Genomic DNA, 25,145 nt, shown 5'->3' with positions numbered 1-25,145 from the left:
TTCATCCAAAGGCACAAATTCACCTTTTTTTCACATTATGCACCATGTGCCAGTTTCTTTTCTCCTGACTTGATATCCCTTGCAGACTCATTGCATCTCCTCACAGCTCGCCTTCCATCTAGCTTTTACTGTATTAATTCTTGCTCAGTTCAACTAGTATCCGCACTGAATTTCTTCAGTTGTGGTGGCTGAGCTATGTTGTCGCCCAAACCTGTCTAAGATCATACCACTAAGAATACATCAAGGGTCCAGCTGGGTATCTTAACACAGGTGGACTAGATGTAACACCAGTAACACCTTTATTTCTTGTGATCGGGGAACTACTAAATCAAAATATGCAAGATACACAATCACAGAAATCACTTAAGTCAACCAATAACATATCTCAGCTAGATGACAAAGAATAAGGATCAGACACAACAGGAGCTTTCTGCCACAGTGAACACAAAATTGGCACTATGTCCCTCTGTGCACATTCCTTAACAGGAGGGAGGCAAACGGGGTTACGTTTTGCAGGAAAGCATATAAAAGAATTGGAGAAAAATAAATGCATATACAATACAAAAAACCTGGTAGTAATGCAGGCAATAACTTAGAATTCAGTCTTTACTTTGTTGTCAGTCCTTAGTTCTGCATTTTAGCTAACAATATTTTACAATGTAACACATACTGTTGGCCCCTTCCTGAACTCCACATACATGCTCTCTACAAAGGACTATAGCTGTCTCCCTCAGCAGCTGACAGAGTAATTTTGTAAATAGCTTCATGTGGAAGCCAATCCATCCCTTTTCTTTGTTTGCCTGCATAGCTTGCATTTCAGGGTCTATAAAAATAATTACACAACACATCTCATTCACATATATCTCGCTTAGCACACAGGTTTAGATGTAATTGGTCTCCTGGGATTAAAAATGGAGTTCAACCAAAGGATCTTTCCACATTACAATCATTTCAAATTCCAATATTTCATTGTAAAATGTCACAATCTCTTCAGGTAGTTTTTCGAAGGAGTTGATTTATCCTTATTTTCAACAGAAAAAAACAATGAAAAATAAAATGTAATGTAAACACAAGCCAAAACACAGTTTCATGTATTTTCCCTTGTGATGGTAAAAAAAAATGCACATACATTTGTCTGAGCAGATCAAAAAATGTTATGGGCTAAGGGACATAAAAATATATATTTTCCTGGTTGATACAGGAAGATAACAGTAGCAATACTCAAATTTCACAAGAGCACAATCAAGATATCACTAAAGATTGCTGGAGCTCTGAAGCATCACAAGAATATTGCAGTAATTAAATTAACAAAATATTGCAATAACTTGAAACATCTTTTCTAGCAGATATCATCAGCTGACTGGTCAATAGGTTTTACTTTTTATACAACAATTAAACAACAAGCTGCAGATGATGGAAATCTGAAATAAAAATAAAGTACGCTGAAATTACTCAGCAAGTCATGCAGCATCAGTGGTAGAGATGAAATGTTAAGTCTGTTTCTCTCCCTGTCTCTCTACATATATTGCCTGACCGACTGAGTAATTCTGGTATTGCCTGTTTTTACTTTAATTTTATGTATTATTTTAATTCCTCATCAGAATAAGGTATTAGTTTTCAATTTTAGCTAGCCACAGTGATCGAAGACAAAGAAATATGTTTAAAGCGGACATGCTCTTCATAATTTGTCTTAAAATTGAAGTTGGTGTGGCACAAAGTAAATCGCCTTCATTTTAATTTGATGAGTGAATCATATGTCAACACATTGGAGCACACAAATGAAAAGCAGAAGCTCTCATCATGGTTTTGGTACCAGAAAGCTTAAAACTAACCGAAGCCTAAGCTTCCTATCATGGAGTTAAATCAGAAATATAGGAAATACACTGTGCTGAATGCCATGAACAGAAGACACTTAAAATATGAATGGATAGGTCATAAGTAGAACTCAACCAACACCAAGTGAAAATAATCCCTTCTCTATCCAGTGTCCACTCATGCTTTACCATCAATCTGTGATGATATCTTACCATACAAGGTTCAGGATATCTCATCTTAAATCATGTCAGACATCAAACAAAGTCACTTTAAGAATCAAATAATGTTCTCAGATTTTGGAATTACACCACACCTTTTCACTTCTGTAGAGACTGGACAAACATCAAATTCAATAACTATTCAGATGGCACTATAGAGCAATAAGCTGCACATGGAAAAGTATTGAGCAGTTCACAACATGAAGCTTGATGAATTTAGGACTCAAGAACCTCTCCTTCACTCTGTCCATTTCATTCAGAAAAAATCGTATTATTTATAAATACCTTGACACATTCTGCAATTCATTCCTCTTTCCTCAATCTCTCCATTTTATCATACCTTCCCACACTTGGAGATTTAATAATTGTTACGGATATGAAGTTAACGCCAAGTTTCTCAGTGACAACAAACCTTTCCATAAAATTCTGGCATTGGCTCCTGAATTTTACAGACTTAGTTTCACCAACAAACAAATCATAAATTTCATAATAAAGACCAATTATGAAGGCATGTATATTCAATCTATATTCATTCTATTTAGGCTCTGGCTGGTTTCTGAATTTAATTCATCCATTACCCTATTGCTGCTGGTTACCTTTTATATATCAAATACTTAACTGATGGCTTCATGTCTCACTGCAACCCCACTCCTCATTATGCCATCATTGGCAAATATATTCTTAAGAAAATGATTCCATTATATGTGTAGACACAGCAATTAAACTGGGGTTATGTAAAAAAAGTGGCAGTGTTTTCATCTGAGTTAGAAGGTCACGAGTTCAAGCCCCACTCTGGGACTCGAGCACATAATTTAGATTGTTCTTTGTTGAAAATGCCATCTTTTGTATGAGAAGTTAAAATGAAACCCCCATCTGCTGGCTCAGATGAAGATAAAAATTTACAGTGCTATTCAAAGAACTGAGGAAGTCTACCTATGTGCTGGCCAATATTTAAACTCTTACCAATAGCACTGAAACATTAGTTGGGCATTTAGCTGATCTCTCTTTGTGAAACTTTGTTCTGTACAAATTACTGCTAAGTGCACCTACCTAACACCATTAGCTTTATTTCAAAAGTTTACTCCTGAATCAAGCTTTATTGTGATGGTGAGTTTTTTGGGGGTCACGAGTAGCAGCACTGCTCTGCTCTTGTAGCAGCAGAATTAATGGGATTGGTGAAGCCATATTGTTGGCATAGTCATTGGAGGTCTCCAAGATTTTGATAAGAGAGCCTCAGCAACAGTGGTGCCTTTAAAAATCCGGCTAGGAGACTGGAGTTACGCTTCTTCAAGATGGCCTCTACCAGGCACTTATATGGCACAATTGTTTACTGTAAGTGAAAGATTGGGTGTTGTCCAGTTTCTGAGGCAGGTTTTCCTGGCTGCTTTGTCAAGGAGAAAGTTCTGAATGAAATTGAATATAATAGAATTGTTCATGACTAGTTGCACTTCATGCTTTAAAGTGGAGGGAAGGTAGCTGAATGGAGGCAGAAAAGGAAAGGGCTTTGAGAAGATGGCTGTTAATAGAAAAAAGCCCCAGTAAAACCAGTCCCTACCTCGCAACTCTCTCTCTCTCCCAAGCAAATGGTAGGGGCTGAATCACAACATTCACAAGTTCAGTGCCATATCTGATTCTAAACTTAGCATCGAAGTGCATAAGATATCTTTATTTGTCACATGTACATTGAAACACACAGTGAAAGACATTTTTTTGCATAGTGTTCTGGGGGCAGCCTGCCAGCGTCACCACGCTTCTGACGCCAACATCGCATGCCCACAATTTTCTAACCTGTAAGTCTTTGGAATGTGGGAGGAAACCAGAGCACCCAGAGGAAACCCACGCAGTCACGGGGAGAACGTACAAACTCCTTACAGACAGTGGCCAGATTTGAACCCGGGTTGCTGGCGCTGTAAAGCGTTACGCTAACCACTACACTACCGTGCCTGCCCATCATCAGCACACCTACCATCAGCTCCATAATATTCTATTCTCTGCCCAACCTCAGCATATCTGTTACTGAAACTGTTAACCACACCTTTGCTATTCATGGAATTGACTATTCCAATGTTCCCTTAGCTGGCCTTTCACCTTCCACACTCTTTAAACTGCAATCTTCCTCCAGGTCCTGTTCACCACTTTACTCAATAACCCTGCAGTGATTCTTGGTTAAATAACACCACAGTCCAGAAGAAGGGTCCTGACCCAAAACGCTGACTGCCTGCTTTCCTCCACGGATGCTGCCTGGCCTGCTGAGTTCCTCCAGCGTCATAGTGTTTTTCATCTGGTCCAATCCCTTCCCACCTACGTCCATGACACATCACACGCTCTCCAACTCTTCCATAGCTTTAAGTTCTCCAGCACGCACAACCTCATCTTCACCATGGACATCCAATCCCTATATACCTCCATTCCCCATCACGACGGCATCACCACCCTCCACTTCTTTCCTGACCAGACAGGAACCAGTCCCCTTCCACTAACACTCTCCTCTACCTGGCTAAACTTGTCCTCACCCTAAACAACTTCACCTTTGATTCCTCTCACTTTCTAAAGAGCAAGGGCAAAGTTATAGGCACTCACATGGCCCCAGCTATGCCTCCCTCATCGTTGTCTATGTTGAAGAGTTTCTGTTCCAAGCCTACTCTGGCCCCATTCCTCAACTCTTTCTCTGCTATATCGACGAATGCCACCTCTTGTACCCATGCGGAACTTGACAGTTTCATAAATTTCACCACTAATTTTCACCCTGCTCTCCAATTCACTTGGACTAAGAGACACCTCTCTCTCCCTCCTCGTTCTTTCCATTTCCATCTCAGGAGATTCCTTATGCACCGACACTGACACCCACAGCTACCTCGATTACAGCTTCTCCCACCCTGTCTCTTGCAAAGACGTGATCCCTTTTCCTCAATTTCTCTGCTCCCACGATGAGGCTTTCCACTCCAGGACATCCGAGATGTCCAACTTCTTTTCTAATCATGGTGTCCCCCTGACTGTGGTCAAGAGAGCTCGCACCCATATCTCCACCAATTCCGGTACCTTTGCTCTCACCCCCACCTCTCCCAGACCCAACAGGGATAGAGTCCCCCTTGTCCTCACATTTCATCCTACCAGCCTACGTATCCAACACATCATTCTCTGCCACCTCCAACGGGACCCCACTACCAAGCATATCTTCCCTTCCCCACTCCTTTCTGCCTTTTGCAGGGACTGCTCTCTCCATAACTCCCTAATTCACTTCTTCCCCACCCACCCTTACCCATCCTGCTCCCACCCCAGGAACTTTCCACTGCCACCGCCATAGGTGCAACACCTGCCCCTACACCACCTCCATCCAGGGACCCAAACAGTCCTTTCAGTTGAGACAGAGATTCACCTGCACCTCCCTTAATATCATCTACTCCATTCGGTGCTCCAACTGTGGCCTCCTTTACATTGGTGAGACCAAACACAGACTAGGTGACCATTTCGCAGAACACCTGCACTCCGTCCGTAACCACGATCTGGAGTTGCCAGTCACTTCAACTCCCCCTCCCACACTATCACTGGTATGTCAGTCCTCTGTCTCCTCCACTGCCAGAAAATTCCAAGTGCAAACTGGAGGAACAGCACCTCATTTTCCATCTTGGAACCTTGCAGCCTAATGGCATGAACATTGAATTCTCCCACTTTAAGTAATCCCCACACCAGTTTCCACCACCCCCCCCCCACTCATGCCTCTTCTTTTCTTCCCTTTCCCAGCCTCCCTCTCTTTTTTCTACCCCCTTTTTTCCCCCTCTCCTCACCTTTACCTATCCCCCGGCGGATCTACTCTCCCCTCCTCCCCCACACCTGCTCATCTCTTACCTGCATCTACCTATCACCACATTATGCCCACCCACCTCCCTTCTTTTGTCCATCAATCACTGCTCTGCTTTTCCCTCCTATATATTGGGCTTCCCCTTTTCCTATCTTCAGTCCTGAAGAAGGGTCCTGATCTGAAACGTTGACCGCCTGCTTTTCTCCATGGATGCTGCCTGGCCTGCTGAGTTCCTCTAGCATCATAGTGTTTTTCATCACAACTATAAACCTCACCCTTGTTATCAACTCCTTCCATGGCATCAGCCTTCCCATCTTTGTAATCTCTTTCAGCCTTGCAACTCTTTGAGATCTGTGTTTCTTGAACTGGGGCTTTTGTTCACCTCCGATTTTGATAATGTCACTATTGGTTGTACATTAAGTAGCCGATGCTATAGGTTCTGGAATTCTCCGCCCAAACATCCTCATCCCTTTACCTCTTCAAGCCTTCCGTCAAACCCTTCATCTCTGACTAAGCCATTGACCATGTCCCAATATCTCCTTTTGCGACTGTTTCAAGTTTTCTTTGTAACATTTGTAAATCACAGGACAGCTATCAATGAGGCATGATGCAGACATTATTATTGTAAACCAGAGCTGAAGCCAAGATTAATTGACCAAGCCTAAAAGAGCAGGATTCCTACATTTAAGCATTGTCTATAATGACCAGTCAATGAAGCCTCAAAATGAGGCTTGGCATCTCCCTAAATACAGATCAGAAAAATAGTCTGGTCTTCCACATTTTATTCCTAAACAATGACTGACTGGAAAGGGTACTGACTTGGCTGTGATACCTCAATGAGAAGCAATCTACTGGCTGTTGGCACAAGGTTAACATGACACAGCATCAGAACATTCCTTCATATGGCAGAACCACAGTGATGACAGATTTCAATTATCGCAGGGAAAAAGACTCAATAGATCCCAAGTACACTGGAAATGACAGGTTTTCTGAAAAGGTAACTCAGAAGTGAATAAACAAGAGCAAAATGAGCAAACCTTCATTATAATTTTCACAACTTTAGGATTGTCATTGCAATGATGCCAAATTCTATGTGATAGCCAGAGTTGTATCACTTTCCCCCCAGTTAACAAATCTTTGTGACAATAAAGAATCTTGTTTAATTTGTTGCTCGTCAAAGGTTAACTTCACTGCAACAAAGGATGGGAAATGCCATCTCAGTTTACAAAATATCAGTATCCCTTGTACATCAGACTCCAAAGCTAGGCAGCATTCTGATGTATTTTTGCAACCTCATCCAATAAGAAGGGTGGCCAAATGCCCAGCATCAACCTCATCATCCACCCCAGTGAGGGAAAGGAAAGCCCAACCACTGGAGATAAAGTTCAATATTGTGAAAAGGAGAGAATACATCAGTTACTGCGAGGCCATAAGACATAGGAGCAGAATTAGACCATTCGGCCCATTGAGTCTGCTCCACCATTCGATCATGGCTGATTTATTTTTCCTTCTCAACCCCATTCTCCTGCCTTCTCCCCATAACACTTGACACCCTTACGAATCAAGAACCTATCAACCTCCACTTTAAATATACCCAATAACTTGGCCTCCACAGCTGTCTGTGGCAATAAATTGCAGATTCACTACCTTCTGGCAAAAGAAATTCCTCATCTCTGTCCTAAAGGGACGTCCTTCTATTCTGAGGCTATGCCCTCTGGTCCAAGACTGTCCCATGACTGGAAACATCCTCTCCACGTCCACTCCACCCAGGCCTTTCAATATTTGGTAAGTTTCACTAAGATCCCCCCCTCATCCTTCTAAACTCCAGCGAGTACAGGCCCACAGCCATTAAACGTTGCTCATAGCCGGGATCATTCTCGTAAACCTCCTCTGGACCCTCTCCAATGCCAGCACATCCCTCGTTAGACATGGAGCCCAAAACTGCTCACAGTACTCCAATTGTGGTCTGACTAATGCCTTATAAAACCTCAGCATTACATCCTTGCTTTGGTATTCTAGTCCTCTTGAAATGAAATGAAAAAAAAAACATTGCATTTGCCTTCCTTACTACAGACTCAACCTGCCAGTTAACCTTTAGGGAAGCCTGCACTAGGACTCCCAAGTCCTTTTGCACCTCCGATTTCTGAATTTGCTCCCCATTTAGAAAATAGTCTATGTCTTTATTCCTTTTACCAAAGTGCATGACCGTACACTTCCCTTCAATGTATTCCATCTGCTACATCTTTGCCCATCCCAACCTGTCCAAGTCCTTCTGCAGACTCCCTGCTTCCTCAACACTACCCGCCCCTCCACCTATCTTTGTATTATCCACAAACTTGGCCACAAAGCCATCAATTCTGTCATCCAGATCATTAACATATAACGTGAAAAGTAACGGACCCAACACCGACCCGAGGAACACCACTAATCACTGGCAGCCAACCAGAAAAGGCCCCCTTTATTCTTACTCTTTGCCTTCTGCCAGTCAGCCAATCCATGCTAGTCCCTTTGCTGTAAAAACATGGGGTCCTTTCTTGTTTAGCAGCCTCATGCGTGGCACCTTGTCAAAGGCTTTCTGAAAATCCAAGTAAACAACATGCACTGACTCTCCTTTGTCTATCCTGCCTGTTACTTCCTCAAAGAATTCCAACAGATTTGTCAGGCAAGATTTCCACTTTAGGAAACCATGCTGACTTTGGCCTATTTTATCATGAGTTTCCAAGTACCCCGAAACCTCATCCTTATTAATTGACTTTAACTAATCTTACCAACCACTGAAGTCAGGCTAACTGGCCTATAATTTCCTGTCTTTTGCCTCCTTCCCTTCTTAAAGGGTGGAGTGACATTTGTGATTTTCCAGTCCACCGGAACCATTCCTGAATCTACTAATTCTTGAAAGATCACTTCTAATGCCTTAACAATCTCTTCAGCTGCTTCTTTCAGAACCCTGGGGTATAATCCATCTGGTCCAGGTGATTTATCCACCTTCAGGCCTTTCAGCTTCCCAAGCACCACCTTCCTAGTAATAGCAACTACATTCACTTCTGCTCTGATTCTCTTGAATTTCTGGCATGTTGCTGGCATCTTCCACAGTGAAGACTTACACAAAATACTTATTCAGTTCATCCACCATTTCTTTGTTCCCCATTACTATCTCTCCAGCATCATTTTCCAGTGATCTGATGACCACTCTTGCCTCTCCTATTCTTGATATTTCTGAAAAATTTTTTGGTAGCCTCTTTTATAGTATCGGCTAGCTTACCTTTGTGTTGCATAACGTCCCAATCCTCTAGCTTACCACTAATTTTTGCAATATTGTAGGCCCTCTCTTTTGCTTTTATGCATCTTCCCTCGTCAGCCACGGTTGCCTCATCCTCCCTTGAGAATGCTTCTTCAGAATGAACTGATCCTGCATCTTCCAAATTACTCCCAGAAACTCCTACCATTGCTGTTCCACTGTCATCCCTGCTAGAGTCCCCTTCCAATCAACTTTGGCCAGCTCCTCTCTCATGCTGGCCAAAGTTGATTGGAAGGGGACTCTAGCAGGGATGACGGTACCATTACTCAACTGTAATACTGATACATTCGATTTTAGCTTTTCACTCTCAAATTGCAGGGTGAATTCTATCATATTATGATCACTGCCTCTTAAGGGTTCTTTTACCTTAAGCTCCCTAATCAAATCTGGTTCATTGCACCACTCCCAATCCAGAATTGCCTTTTCCCCAGTGGACTCGACCACAAGCTGCTCTAAAAAGCCATCTCTTAGGCATTCTACAAATTCCTTCTCTTGGGATCCAGTACCAACCTGATTTTCCCCAATCTACCTGCATATTGAAATCCACCATGACCACCACAATATTGTCCTTTTTACATGCCTTTCAATCTCCTGTTGTAATCTGTACCCCACATCCTGGCTACTATTCGGAGGCCTGTATATAACTCCCAAACATGGTCTTTTTACCCTTGCAGTTTCTTAACTCTACCCACAAGGATTCTCCATCTTCTCATCCTAAGTCATTTCTTGCTAAGGATTTGATTTTATTTTTTAACCAACAGACCCACCCCACCTCCTCTGCCCACCTGCCTGTCTTTTTGACAGGATGTGTATTCTTGGATACTTAACTCCCAGCTGTGATCTTCTTTCAACCACGACTCTGTAACACCCACAACGTCGTACCTGCCAATTTCTAACTGTGCTATAAGCTCATCTACCTTATATTTGAATGCACGCAGTATACAAGAGAACACCTTCAGTCCTGTATTCACCATCCTTCTTCTCAAATTGGTCACCATGTTGCCTGAAGTTAAATTCTTATCCCTTTCTAAACTTTGTCTTATTCTTTATTCTGGAGACTTCAGAATTCTCCTTCCCTTTTACTTTATCCCTACTTTTCCAATCTGTTGAACCCACCACCCTACTATTTAGTTTAAAGCCCTATCTGCAGCCCAAGTTTCGCAATTCACCGGGACTCTGGTCCAGCATGGTTCAGGTGAAGCCCAGCCCATTAGAACAGCTCCCTCCTTCCCCAATACTGGTGCTAATATTCCATGAACTCTAAACCACTTCTCCCACACCAATCTTTGAGCCATGCATTTAACTCTCTGGTGTTATTGACCCTGTGCCAATTTGCAGGGTGGCTCAGGCAGCAATCCAGAGATTACCACCCTTTTGGTTCTGCTTTTTAATTTAGTCCCCAGCTGCTCAAATTCCCTTAATAGAACCTCTTTACTTGTTCTACCCACATGGACCATGACACTGGATCTTTCCCCTCCCATTCCAAATTCCTCTGCAGGTCGGATGAGATGTCCTGTACCCAGACACCAGGCAGGCAACACAGCCTTCGGGACTCTTGATTCTTGTGACGGAGAATTGCGTCTATTTCCCTGACTATACTATCCCCAATTACAACTACGTTTCTCTTCTCTCCCCACTCTTGAACGGTTCCCTGAACCACGGTTTAGTTGCTCATCCTTCCTGCAGCCCCCACTCTCATCCACACAGGGAGCAAGAATGTCAGAGCTTTGTACAAACTCAAGGGCTGAGGCTCCTCCAGCAAGACCTCTTGAATCTAGGCATTTAGCATCACAGTTAACCATCACTACCACTGTGAAAATCAAAAAAAGCAGTGAAGACAATGGCACAAACTCCAGTGACAGTTGGTTCTACATCACAAGATGTAGAGACTGGATGATTAAGGAGATGAAGAGGTATTGAACATATGGATCAAGGGTCAAAAATGCCCACCACTGTCTTCTCTCCACTGGTATTATTCAAGAAAAGGCATGTGCCATATGGCAGGACCTTAAGTGGGATGATGGTCAAGAGGGTGAAGTATCTGCATTAACTAGATATAATGGAAACGTTTGCTGCTAGTCACAGGTGGTTTGATCATTTTAGCCAAGGTCATAATTTGCATTTGGTTGAGATGGCCAGAGACCCTCAGTGTGGATATTATTGATGCTGAAGAATATAAAGGATAACAACTACTGTATGTGCATGAACAAGTGTTTAGTCTCAACAGAGAGGATTTATTTGGAAGAGACTACCATATCACATGTCCTGGACTGGGATTTAAAACAGCCAGGGACTGTTTGACCCTCATTCTTGGGGTGATTTCAAGTTTAAGTTGTGCTTATCTATCATTCGGAAAACCCTAGGTTACTGAAAGGCTTATCGAATGTAGCTCTGCTAATAAGGCATGAATGATAACAAGCATATAACATAGAACAGGCCCTTTGGCCCAGGATGTCTGTGCTGACCATGATGCCAATTTAAACTGCACATCTGCCTGCACATGGTCTTTCAGCCTCCATACCGTGCCCCTGTTCAGCACGTTCCAGGAACCTACCACTTTCTGCATAAAATAACTTGCCTCACAAATCTCCCTTACACTTCCCTCCTCTCACTTTAAAGCTATACTCTCTTGTAATTGACATTTCCACCCTGGGAAAAAAAGATTCTGATTATCTATTCTATCTATGCTTCTCATAATTTTATATATTTCTATCAGTTCGCCCCTCAGCCTCTGACCCTCCAGAGAAAACAATTCAAGTTTGTCCAACCAATCCTGATGACGAATAATCTCCAATCCAGGCAACATTCTGCTGAACCTCTTCTGCATCCTCTCCAAAGCCTCCTCATCCTTCCTGTTATGCAGTGACCAAAACTGCACGCAAGACTCCAAATGTGGCCTAAGTTTTACACAGATGCAACATGATTTCCTAACTTTTATGCTCAGTGCCCTGACTGATGAAGGCACGTATGCCATACACCTTCTTTAACACCCTCTCTACTTGTGTTGCTTCTTTCAGGGAGCTATGGACATGCACCCCAAGATCCCTTTGTATATGAATGCTCCCAAGAGTCCTGCCATTTACTGTATACTTTCCTCTTACATTTGACCTCCCAAAAGTGCACATCTCACACTTGTCTGTATTAAATTCCACTAGCCATTTCTCTGCCCATATTTCCAACTGATCTATATCCTGTTATGTCCTTTGACAACCTTCCTCACTATCCACAGCTCCACAAATTTTTGCGTCATCTGCAAGTTTACTAATCAGCCCACCTACATTTTTGTCCAAATCATTTATACATATCACAAACAATAGAGGCCCCAGCACTGATCCCTGTGGAACACCACTGGTCAGACCTCCAGTCAGAATAACATATTTCCACCACAGTCTTTGGCCCAGCCAATTTTAAATCTAATTTACCAAGTCACCGTGGATCCAGAGTGCCTTGACCTTTTGGGTCAGCTTACCACGTTGGAGCTTGTCGAAGGTTTTACGAAAGTCCCTGTATACACCGTCCACTATCCTATTTTCAATCATCTTCACCTCCTCAAAAAAAACTAAATCAAATTTGTAAAACGTGACCTCTGCTGCACAAAGCCATGCTGACTGTCCCTAATAAGTCTGTGCTTCTATAAGGCTGTGAGTAGATCCTATCCCTAAGAATCTTCTCCAATAATTTCCCTACCGCTGATAGGCTCACTGGCCTATAATTTCATAGTATGTCCCTCTTGCCCTTCTTCAATAAAGGAACAATATTGGCTTTTCTCCAGTACTCTGGGATCGCACCTGTGGCTAAAGAGGATAGAAATATCTCTGTCAGACCCCAGCAATTTCCTCTCTCATCCCTCTCAACAACCTGGGATAGATCCTATAAGACACTGGGAATTCTAACCACCTGGCCTTTAAATGACTCCCACGTCAGGTGTGGACTTGCCCAATAACAGTCGCTTCCAATCTACTCTACCCAGCTCCTGCATAATACTGTTGTAATTAGCCTTTCCCCAATTTTGCACTTTCGAGGTCCAGTCTTATCCTTATCCACAACTATCTGAAAACAGAGTTATGTTCGCTATTTCCAAAATGCTCTCCCACTGAATCCCTGATCACCTGGCCACCAGGCTCATTTCCCAAAACAAGGTCTAGTATGGCCCTTGCCCAAGTTGGACAATCTACATACTGTATCAAGAAGCCCTCTTGGATGCACCTAACAAATTCTGTTCCATCTAAGCCTCATGTACAAAGGGAGTCCCAGTCAATATTAGGGAGATTAAAGCCACCTACTACAACAACCCTGTTTCATTTACATCTTTCCATAATCTGCCTTCATATCTGTTCTTCTATCTTCCACTGGCTATTGGGAGGTCTCTAGTATAACCCCATCACGGTGATTGCACCTTTCTCCTGAGCTCTCCCTATATTGCCTCACTCGATGAACCAACCAGGATGCCCTAAGTGCAGCTGTGACTTTGCAGCAGTGTAACTCCCCAACCTCTTTTACAACCCTCTCTATTGTGTCTGAAATATCCAAACCTTGTAATGTTGAGCTGTCAGCCCTACCCTTCTCTTAATCAAGTTTCAGTGATGGTTACATCGTAGTGCCATGTACTAACCAAGCTCCACCAACCACATCAAGCGATATGTTGAACTTGCAACTGAAAGATATCTTAAGGAGAAAAATTTGGATACTGAAGCTTTATTGATGGACAGTAATGCCATTTGGTCATCCAGAGTCCATCAGTGTGAAAGTATTGAAGAACTTCTTCTCTAAGGGGCCTTTGCAACTTGCAAAGATTATGATCCTAAAATGGAACATAGCATAAAGATTGGCTGTGGCACTGAGCAAAGCATTTGCTTTTCCTTAGAGGTGTATGAAGAGACAAAAATTACAGCAGTCTTCTCTTGATACTTATCTCAAACATCGGTCTCCATTGAACCAGTGCCTATCACATCATCGTCATCTGACAAATGCACACCAGAGCCAATTGCCTCATTGACTGTCTCAACTGCCTGTCCCCTCCACTCCTTCACCGCCATCTAATGTGTAGATTGTCTGTCCATCTCTCTCACACCTTGTGCGAACATTTGCTTTTAACTTCTTGTTGCCTTCTGAATTAATATTGTATAAAATTAAACTCAATATTTTGATGTTTTGTAATTTTTTTTGACCTCTTACTAAAAATCTTCTGGCATTTAGTACCAAGATGAATTTCTTCCATAAGAAATAATAGAAAGCAAACGCATGCTATGTATATTTTTGAGCAAAGGTTCTTTAGGAACACAACACCTTTGTTAACCAGGGGAGACCTGTACAGTACACAATTAGCTGAACTGATATTCTCAGCTTACATGCCTGCAGTATTTTTTTTTGCCTACAAATCAGTGACTTCCTGTGTATTTACTGTGCAAGTTTATCATTGATCCAGAACAGTTTTCCCTTTTCCGACTAAATTTATGAAGCATCAGTTAGGTGTCAAGGACCAAATGCTCCTCCAAACCAATTCCAAGGGAGCCTTGTTCCTTGCTTCTCCAGTGCTAGATCACAAACATCCCAACTCTGAAATGACTGCAAAAATCAACACACTCTTGGCCACTGGCTATTCACCATGTAGTTTCAAATTTTTTGGACCCAACAATCAAAGAAAGTACTTCAGGCCAAAGACTTCTGATGAATACCACTGCTAATGGGATGCAGAGTAACAGTATTTTTGAAAACCTACAACAGAAGTACAGATCAAACTTTAGCAGTGCTCAGAAGAATATTGAATATGAACATGCACTCACCTCAAGCGAGCCAGAACAATCTGAAGAAATGTAAGTGCTGCATTTAGTTCCGATTCCCTGCAGGCACGGTAAAGCAGATCAAACCCTTCATTCAATAACTTTTCCTCTGAAAGATGTAGAAAGGAACTGGTCTCGAATACCTCCTGAACAGATTCAATGTATGTTAATAACAATGGCCAAAGGGTCGCTTTCCGGGTGTGATCGGTGGTTTTCAAGTAGAATTCTTTTGCTACATTCTCAAAGTTAACTGACATTTTTGTGGCAAGAAAACTGATGTCGACATTTTTCTCCTCATACATCAGAATAAATGCAAAGTAACCTTTCCAAATCAATGACTGCTGGGCAGTGGAGAGCAGACTGGGCTTTAAAAGGTCAAGGAGGTCTGATACCCGGCTGACAACATCCTCCATCCCTGCCACTTCTGCAAGGACTAGAAAAAGGCTGAGGAAGTTCTGAAGGCCCAACTCCGTGAGTTCTTGCATTTTTCGTTGATGAAACTTGGAATAAATTCTGTAAAATTAATAGGTTGTTTAGCTTGATTCAGCAGAAACTGAAACAGGTAATGTATTTCAATCAATTGCAATGTCTTCAATAAAGTTGGTAGGCTTATCTCACAAAGCTGTTGCATTAAAATACTGTATCATGCAACAGAGACAAACCAGATTTACGAGAAGCGTATTAAAATATTCACTGAACCAAGGTTTGCAGAAATACTTGTTTATTAATTATTTTACTGAAGAAAAATGAAATGAATGACATATTTCAGTAAATAAACTAGAATATCATAAATGCAACCATTTGATTCAAATTTGGTTTTTGTGATAGGAGCTCACAACTGTAGTCTTGTTTTTCATTGCAATACTTAATTTACAGGATGAGGATATTTCTAGCTCTTGGTAGCCTCTTGAACCACTGCAGTCCTTCTGGTAAAGGTACTCACACAGTGCTGCTGGGTAGGAAGATCCAGGATTTAGACCCAGTGGCAATTAATATATTTTCAAATCAGGATGGTAATGTTATATGTTGGCATGTTGTATAAATAAACACCGATGAATTAATCATTTTAAAAATGAAGGAAATTAACGTTTGGCATTCAATATCAGGTGCTCTATCAGCTCAGCTTGTTTTCATGTTGTATTTACTATGCCTTTTAAGAAGATCTACAAAACTAATACACAGAGGTAAGATATGGATTACCTTTCTGTTCCTAGTAGCTGTAAAAATCCAACTGAAAGAAGATTGCACATACCAATTTAACTCTTAACAGTCATACTAATCTATTAATAGAAACTAGGTAGAAATAGACGATTGTATTCATAAAACCAGCTAACTTATGTTTGGGCCCAAAGACAGGATACCAGAGAAACCCAAAGCAAGAGTTTTATTCAGATGCTTGAGATGGCTGCAGTGCACATCCTGCGACTCTTAGGTGCTCCAAAGGCAGGCCTAATGCTAGTTTTAAGACTGCCCTGTCAAATTGGGCTATGCCGAGTAAGTGTATTATTTTAACAAGGCATATTAGTAAATATTGGGAAAGAGAAAAGTTGTTACTGATTTACACCATCTTTAATTACCTTCCTTTCAGCTGTTTCCATGGGTGGGTTCCACTTGCTTCCTGTCCTTTTGTAATTTGCAAGGCTAAAATTCGGAGGAAAAGCTGAAAACTATTCTGCGACTCGTATAAGTTGGAGCTTTGGTCACCGCTGCAGCACGTTCTTGCCATTTCAAGCATAGCAAAAGGTGATTTGCTCACACTGGCCAGTCCTTGTAAGCCAAGCCAAGGAATGTTGAAGGGGCTGTTCTGTGATGACAGACAGACAAATGCAGTGTAGTCAGCAATAATCCAGACATCCAAATGCAATCCATGAAAGTAACATTGATTAAATCAATGATTTAGCCATGCATTCTACAATATGTGAATAATTTGAAGTATGTACATTTTCCTTCAAAGACATTCCCTTACTTAAAATACACTCCCATGGAGAGAAAACATCTCAGCAGACTTGATAAAAAACACAATGATGCTAGAGGAACTCAGCAGGCCAGGCAGCATCTGTGGAGAAAAGCAGGCGGTCAAGGTCAGGACCTGAAGAAGGGTCCTGACCCGAAATGTTGACTGCCTGCTTTTCTCCACGGATGCTGCCTGGCCTGCCGAGTTCCTCCAGCATCATTGTGTTTTTCATCTAGATTCCAGCATCTGCAGTTCTTTATTTCTCTATCTTAGCAACATTTCACTGAGATTACCTCCCATTCTTCTGAACTCCAGAGAGTAGAGGCCCAATCTAATTAAATTTACGTCATTAGACAAGTCCCTCATCCGGAAATTAAGCTGATGACCCCTAATTGCACTGTCCCAAAATAAATGTATCCTTCCTTAAATAAGGACCTGACTAGGCTACTGATTACTTCATGTAGCTCTGATTTATAGATAGATAGATAGATCTCTTTATTAGTCACATGTATAGCAAAACACACAGTGAAATGCATCTTTTACGTAGAGTGTTCTGGGGGCAGCCCGCAAGTGTCACCACGCTTCCGGCGCCAACATAGCATGCCCACAACTTCCTAACCTGTACACCTTTGGAATGTGGGAGGAAACCGGAGCATCCGGAGGAAACCCAGAAACCCATGCAGACACAGGGGAGAACGTACAAACTCCTTGCAGACAGAATTGAATTGAACCCGGGTCACTGGCGCTGTAATAGCGTTACGCTAACCGCTACACTACCGTGCCTGCCCTCACTCACAGTATCAATCTGACCTACCTAGGATATTAAACAAATATTATTCTACAATTTCACTATGCCACCTGTTTTAGGTGATTATATCAATCTCATTGTATGACCATAAACTTTTAGAACTATGAATTGTGCAAATGTTGTACTTACCAGGTGTTTACTGTAATATTCCCACAATATCGTAACTGCATTGAGATTGGTATGCCAGAGGTCACACAGAGTTAGACAACATTGAAGGTGCATCCGTAATTGTTCTTCCAAAATACCATTCTAAAGAGAGCCACACAAAGTATTTAATAAAACAATAACTAGAATTATTGCATTTATGGAGTAGTCTAAGCTTTTGTTCATCATTGAGATGTATCATTGGAAAGACATCAATGTATGGAGCGCCATTACTGTTTTAGAATTCTAAATGGCTTTCCCATTGCATCACCCATTACAGAGGATAAGCTGTTTCATGGTGCACAAAGACTATTTACATGTGTCTTTGTTTAATGGTATCATAGAAAATTTAGTTCAGGACAGGAAGCCATCTGGCCCATTACACCAGTATCAGTCAAGAAAAAGTATTACCCAGCCAAATCCCACCTTCTGGCTCTGGTCTGGATCCATACAGGTCACAGCTCTTCCAGTACACATTCAAGAACTGTTTAAATGTGATTCAGGTCCTGGAACTCCCATCCATTTCTATCTGAACTACCCTCTCGACTGAAAAAAAAGTCTTTTCTCATTACCCCGTTATTCCAGTTATACCCCCTAGATTTTGATCCATCTGCTAAAGGAAATAGATCCCCATTATTTACCCTGTCTAGGTAGGCTCCTCATGATTTTAAACACAGTAATTAGTTCTTCACTTAGATTCCTCTGTTCCACAGAAGACAACTCTAAATCAAATCTCTCCTCAATATTTCATAGTTTTGGCAACATTCTTGTAATTACACTTTGCACTTTTTCCAGTGCAATCACAGCTTTCTTATAATGCAGTGGCCAGAACTGTAAATCAAGCTGTGGTCTAACTATTGCTGGGTACAGTTCCAGTATAACCATCTTGTTCTTATATTGTGTGCTTTGGCTAATAAAGAATATTACCCCAAATGCCATTTTAACCACCTTTTTAAACTGTCCTGCTTCTTTTAAAGATCTGTACATGTATAATTCATGGTCCCCTTGTTCCTCCATACTTCCCAGTGTACTCTGATTTATACTTAGTCCTCTCTATCCACTGCTGGGGTCAGGAACACTCAGGGTTAGGAATGCAGGTAGGTTTGCGGCTGAAGCTGGGGTCAGGTGAACTGCAGGAACCAGGGTCAGCAACAGACTGAAACTTATGTAGTCTTTGTTAATCCAATGGAACAGTTAACCACTGTATATCATTGTAGCTTCAGTGACATTGCTGATATCCTTAATAGTATGTGTGTTTTTTGGTGCTTGCCCCCATCCCTCACTATTAATGAGGACTTAGTGTGTCATGTATTCACCTGCCTTGTTACATCCTCCCAAATCCATCACCTCACCATTCTCTGGATTAAATTTTAATTGACACTTTGCTGCTTTAACCAGACCATAATATCTTCCTCAGTCGAAACTTCCTTCCTCACTGTCAACCACACAGTCAATTTTTGTATTATCATGCCCTCTACCTTTAAATTTCTATATCATTAATATACAGTGGCATGCAAAAGTTTGGGCACCCCGGTCAAAATTTCTGTTACTGTGAATAGCTAAGCGAGTAAAAGATGACCTACCTGATTTCCAAAAGGCATAAAGTTAAAGATAATACATTTCTTTAATATTTTAAGCAAGATTACTTTTTTTATTTCCATCTTTTACAGTTTCAAAATAACAAAAAAGGAAAAGGGCCTGAAGCAAATGTTTGGGCACCCTGCATGGTCAGTACTTAGTAACACCCCCTTTGCCAAGTATCACAGCTTGTAAACACGTTTTGTAGCTAGCTAAGAGTCTTTCAATTCTTGTTTGGGGGATTTTCACCCATTCTTCCTCGCAGAAGGCTTCTAGATCTGTGAGATTCTTGGGCCGTCTTGCACGCACTGCTCTTTTGAGGTCTATCCACAGATTTTCGATGATGTTTAGGTTGGGGGGACTGTGAGGGCCATGGCAAAACCTTCAGCTTGTGCCTCTTGAGGTAGTCCATTGTGGATTTTGAGGTGTGTTTAGGATTGTTATCCTGTTGTGGAAGCCGTCATCTTTTCATCTTCAGCTTTTTTTTATATATCGACGGTATGACGTCTGCTTCCAGAATTTGCTGGTATTTAATTGAATTCATTCTTCATTCTACCCGTGAAATTTTCCCCATGCCACTGGCTGCAACACAAGCCCAAAGCATGATCGATCCACCCCCATGCTTAACAGTTGGAGAGGTGTTCTTTTCATGAAATTCTACACCCTTTTTTCTCCAAACATACCTTTGCTCATTGTGGCCAAAAAGTTCTATTTTAACTTCATCAGTCCACAGGACTTGTTTCCAAAATGCATCAGGCTTGTTTAGATGTTCCTTTGCAAACTTCTGACGCTGAATTTTGTGGTGAGGATGCAAGATAATGATCCTAAACACACCTCAAAATCCACAATGGACTACCTCAAGAGGCACAAGCTGAAGGTTTTGCCACGGCCCTCACTGTCTCCCAACCAACATTGATAATCTGTGGATAGCCCTCAAAAGAGCAGTGCATGTGAGACAGCACAAGAATCTCACAGAACTAGAAGCCTTTTGCAAGGAAGAATGGGCAAAAATCCCCCAAACAAGAATTGAAAGACTCTTAGCTGGCTACAGAAAGTGCTTACGAGCTGTGATACTTGCCAAAAGGGGTGTTACTAAGTACTGACCATGCAGGGTGCCCAAACTTTTGCTTTGGGCCCTTTTCCTTTTTCTTATTTTGAAACTGTAAAAGATGGAAATAAAAAAAGTAATCTTGCTTAAAATATTAAAGGAATGTGTCATCTTTAACTTTATGCCTTTTGGAAATCAGGTAATCTTTCATTCGCTTAGCTATTCACAGTAACAGAAATTTTGACCAGGGGTGCCCAAACTTTTGCATGCCACTGCTTATTTCAATAAAGGTACTGAGTACTGAACTCTGTTACCAGTGTGGTTTCAGTCTTCCTTCCACTCACGAAACTACCCATTGACCTTTACCTCTTTGCTTTCTGTTACTGAGCCAATTTTGAATCCAATTTACAACTCTCCCTTGAATCTCATGGACTTTTACTTTTTAAAACAAACTGCTTTGTGGAAACCCATAAAAAGTCTTCCTGAAATCATGTAAATTGCATCAAATGCACTGAATTTAATAACGCTCCTTGTTATCTCCTCTAAAAATTCAATGTTAATCACTCACAACATTCCCTTAACAAATCCATGTTGAAGGTCCTTGATTAATCTGTGCCTTTCTGAATGGTTTATATCATTCCTGGGAATTGATTCAAATAGTTTACCCAGCAATAGTTAAACTAACTTGTCTGCAATTGCTCTGTTTATCCCCTTCTGCATTTTCAAATAATAGTGGAAAATTAACAGCCCTCCAGTTTTCTGGCACCATTCCTATAGCCAGGAAGGACTGAATGATGACCAGAATCTTCAGAACCAACCTTCTGTTGGTTCCTTTAGCAGACAATGACATACTTCATCCACACCTGGCAAGTTATCCACTTTCGAAGATGCTAAGGCCCTTATTATTTCCTCTTTTGTCATGTTTATTCAATTCAATATTTCGAACTAGGCCTATTTTACAACAACATCAGTATCATCCCCTTTTTATTTTAAAGGACAACAAATGCAAAATATTCATTATGAACCATATTCACATCCTACATCTTCACAGGTCCCTAATAAGCCGCAATTTTTCATTAATTATTTTCTTGTTTTTTGTGTACTTATAAAACATCTGAGCTCTCTCTTTGATATTACTTGCCATTATTATTTTATCCCATTACTTTGGTTCCCAAATTTCCCTTCTAGTTTTACTCTTACACTTCCTACACTCTTCGAGGCTTTCTGCTGTATTAAACTTTTATGGAATTACTAACATATTCAGGTACAAGTTAATTCAAGCTTGAGTTCACACCTTAAACCTTTTTTGTAGTAGTGCATAAATACTTCATTTTAAAATACTGTTACATTGTTTGGATGGTGTAACGAAGGTAAAGGAAGAAACTTGATTGTTTAATTTGGTTTTGGCTTGGTTAAATCCACCTTCACACATTAGGGATTAAACCAGCCACACTTGGGAAACATGCCAAGCCAATATAGTTTTACACAGATATGCCAGTTGGTCACTTGAGGAAGAAGCCAAATGTCATTCAGTTCAAAAACAAACATGTTGCATGATTCATTCATGCATGCTTCATAGGCAAGTTTTTTTTTTAATTTAATGGGTGTTCTTTACAATTTTGGTTGGCTTTGGTAATTTCATAGTACAGAACATGAGCCGGAGTCTTGGGAGTCAAGTCAGCTGAGCTTGAAGGCCATGTCGCCAATTAACGTGGTGAAGATTTAAAGGAAGTCAAAGAGTTTTATGTACTGCTTCTGCCATTATTGATGTGCTCATAATCCATTTAGTACACTTGTTTGAGACTTAGAGATGATAACATCAAATTTTACTTTTACTCTGCATCCTTTTAAAGACGTGACAGATCAAATGGACCATAGAATAGAACTGGTAGCTGAAGTAACATATTTAAGAGTAATTATGTCCTCTCCATTATCCTCATTAATCAGAAATAATAAATAGAAAAGGAAGCAGGCCACCTGGGCCCTGGAGTGGATGACACCTTTCAAAAAGATCACACCGATCTACCTCTCTCAACCACTTTCCTCAGATTGTGGTAGAAGTGCTGGTATGGCAAGTCTCTTCCCACTTCTTCCCATCAGGACTCCATTCCATTCACACGTGACTCCATCTTCATCAGTCCTGTTCTGATGACAAGACCTTCCACGGAGGTGCCTCTGAGATGCCTTCCTTTTCCTTGACTATGGCTTCCACTCTACCGTGGTCGATGGGCTCGCAACTGCTCCCATCAAACTTCCCACGCGTCTGCTCTCACCCCATCTCCTCGAAGCCAGAACAAGGATGGCATTCCCATGACCACACCTTCCACTCTACCAGCCTCCACATATAATATAACATCCTCCACTATTACCGTCATCTCCAACTGCATTCCACCATCAATAACATCTTGCCCTCCCCTTTCAGCTGCCAAAGAGACTTTCCTCCACAATTCTTTGGTTCATTCTTCCATCTCCACCAATGAATCCCCTTCTCAGAGCACTTTTTCATGCAACTGTGGAAGATGCAACATCTGCCTTTTTACTTCTTCTCTACTCGTCGTCCAGGGACCCTATTCAGTCCTTTCAGGTTAAACAGCAATTCAATTGCACTTCTTCAAATTTAGTGCATTGTATTTGGTGCTCACGGAACGCTCTCTGTATTGGAGAAACCAAATGCAAATTGGGTGACTGCTTTGCAGAACACCTCCATTCAGTCCGCAAGGATGTCCTGCGCTTCCAACCTCCTGTCACTTTTCATCCCACTCTCATTCTGACCCATTTTAGGCCTCCAACAGTGTTCCAACGACATGCAATGTAATCTCGAAGAACAGCACCTCATCTATCATCTAGGAATGCTGCAGCCATCAGGAATTAATATTAAATTTAATAATTTCAGGTAATCCTTTTTTCTCTATTTTTTTTCTCTCTCCATGGATGTGGCTATATCTTTCTTTCTCAATATGTTTCATTTTCTTTTCTATTGCCTGGCTTTAAAGTAATCGTTACTTCGGCAACTTTTCTTTGCACCCTATCACAGACATTCCTTCTGTTCTCTCCAGCCTCCTCCTCTCTGCAACTTAGAACATGGTTGTTCTCTCACTTCTCCAGTTCTGTTGAAGGGTCCTTAATCCATTTCTGATTCTCACCCCACTCATGCTACTTGACTTGCCAAGTGCTCCTAGAATTCTCTTTGTTTCAGAGTTCTCTCAAGCTCCTGGCTGAATCCCTCTCCCAAACAAGACCACCAATAATGACATAGTTAATAATTCATCTGATGGCCTTCTGTGGGATCTTACAAATTAGCTGCTGGATCTGCTGCATAACAATCGGCTTTTCACTTTATCAGTGGTTCATTGTTCAAAATATGCTTTAGGGCATTTCTGAAAGATGCAGAAAAGCACAATTGTTAATTAGAGCTATTTTATCTTTAAAAAGCCATGGAAAACTTGGAAAGTTCAGGGAAACCCTACAGACCCAAATTAAACACGATTTACACATTTTATACCAGATGAATGCACTGAGATTTTTCAATTTGCCACTTTAGCTTCAACAGAAAATCAGATAGAGTACTGCAGCACAGAAACAGACCCTTCGGCCCATCTAGTCCATGCCGGCCTGATCTTCTGCCTCGTCCCACCTACCTGCGCCCAGATCTTATCCCTCTAAACTCCTCCCATCCATGTACCTATCCAAACCTCTTAAATGTTACAATTGAACCCGCATCTAACACTTCTTTCGGCAGCTCGTTCCACAGTCACACAACCCTCTGAGTGAGGACATTTCCCCTCAGATTCCCCTTATGTATTTCAGCTTTCACTCTAAACCTATGTCCACTAATTCTAGTCTCACCCAACCTTAGGGGGAAAAGCCCGCATGCATTCATCCTATCTATACCTCCTATAATTTTGTATACATTTATAAGATCTTCCCCTCATTCTCTTCTGCTCCAGGGAATAATGTCCTAACCTATTCAACTTTTCCCAAGAACTCAGGTCCTTAAGTCCCAGCAACATCCATGTAAATTTTCTCTGCACTCTTTCAAGCTGATTGATATCTTTCCTGTAGGTAGGTATCATGCACATGATACTCTAAATTCGGCCTCACCAATGTCTTGTACAACTTCAACATAACATCCCAACTCCTGTACTTACTACCCTGATTTATGAAGGTCAAGGTGCCAAAGGCTCTCCTTACGATCCTATCTACCTGTGATGCCACTCTCAAGGAACCATGGACCTGTATTCCCAGGTCTCTCTGTTCTACCTGGGACAGAGCGAGAGCAAGAAATTCATAGGAAATTTGGATTTTTGATCAACCTTCCACAAGTTTACAATAATAAATCAAGAAAACCAAGGCTAGATTCAGGCTTTATAAACTGAATTTTACAGATGGATGCACTTACGTACCTGAACATTCACAGAAAGTTTCAGAAGCTCTTCAGTAAAACTCCAATTGCTTTCGATCAGTTTCTGTATTGCAAAAATACATTAAAATATAATAACAGTTTTTGTAGATATACAGAGGCCAGAACATATTAAGTGCACACTTCTGAGTGCCTCACATGTAAACAGTTTAGAGCTCACGTTTAAACAGAGAGAACTGAGGAGCCAAGGAATTTGAACCTTAGACCTCATCATAATGCAGAAAACACTGCGGTCAGAACCAGTGTAAACTACTGTACCATCATCCAGGCAAGTAGTTAAATT

At 41.3% G+C, this 25,145-nt stretch overlaps 1 protein-coding gene across 6 annotated transcripts in view; it reads right to left on the bottom strand.

Annotated features, from left to right (window-relative positions):
* The window catches only part of mms22l (MMS22-like, DNA repair protein), a 116,868-nt gene that overhangs the window by 68,960 nt on the left and 22,763 nt on the right, over nt 1-25,145 (bottom strand). For all 6 annotated transcript variants that reach the window (XM_052024832.1, XM_052024834.1, XM_052024830.1 and 3 more), the window contains exons 11-14: nt 24,846-24,908; nt 17,802-17,921; nt 16,488-16,714; nt 14,914-15,423 (exon numbers count right to left, since the gene is read on the bottom strand). In XM_052024832.1, the coding sequence (XP_051880792.1) occupies nt 14,914-15,423; nt 16,488-16,714; nt 17,802-17,921; nt 24,846-24,908 (920 nt within the window). The remainder of the gene's footprint in view (nt 1-14,913; nt 15,424-16,487; nt 16,715-17,801; nt 17,922-24,845; nt 24,909-25,145) is intronic.

This window comes from Pristis pectinata, chromosome 10 (genome assembly GCF_009764475.1).
Source record: "Pristis pectinata isolate sPriPec2 chromosome 10, sPriPec2.1.pri, whole genome shotgun sequence".
NCBI classification, from domain to species: domain Eukaryota; kingdom Metazoa; phylum Chordata; class Chondrichthyes; order Rhinopristiformes; family Pristidae; genus Pristis; species Pristis pectinata.
Note: the sequence above shows the minus strand (reverse complement) of the source record. Positions and strands in the feature narration are given on the sequence as shown.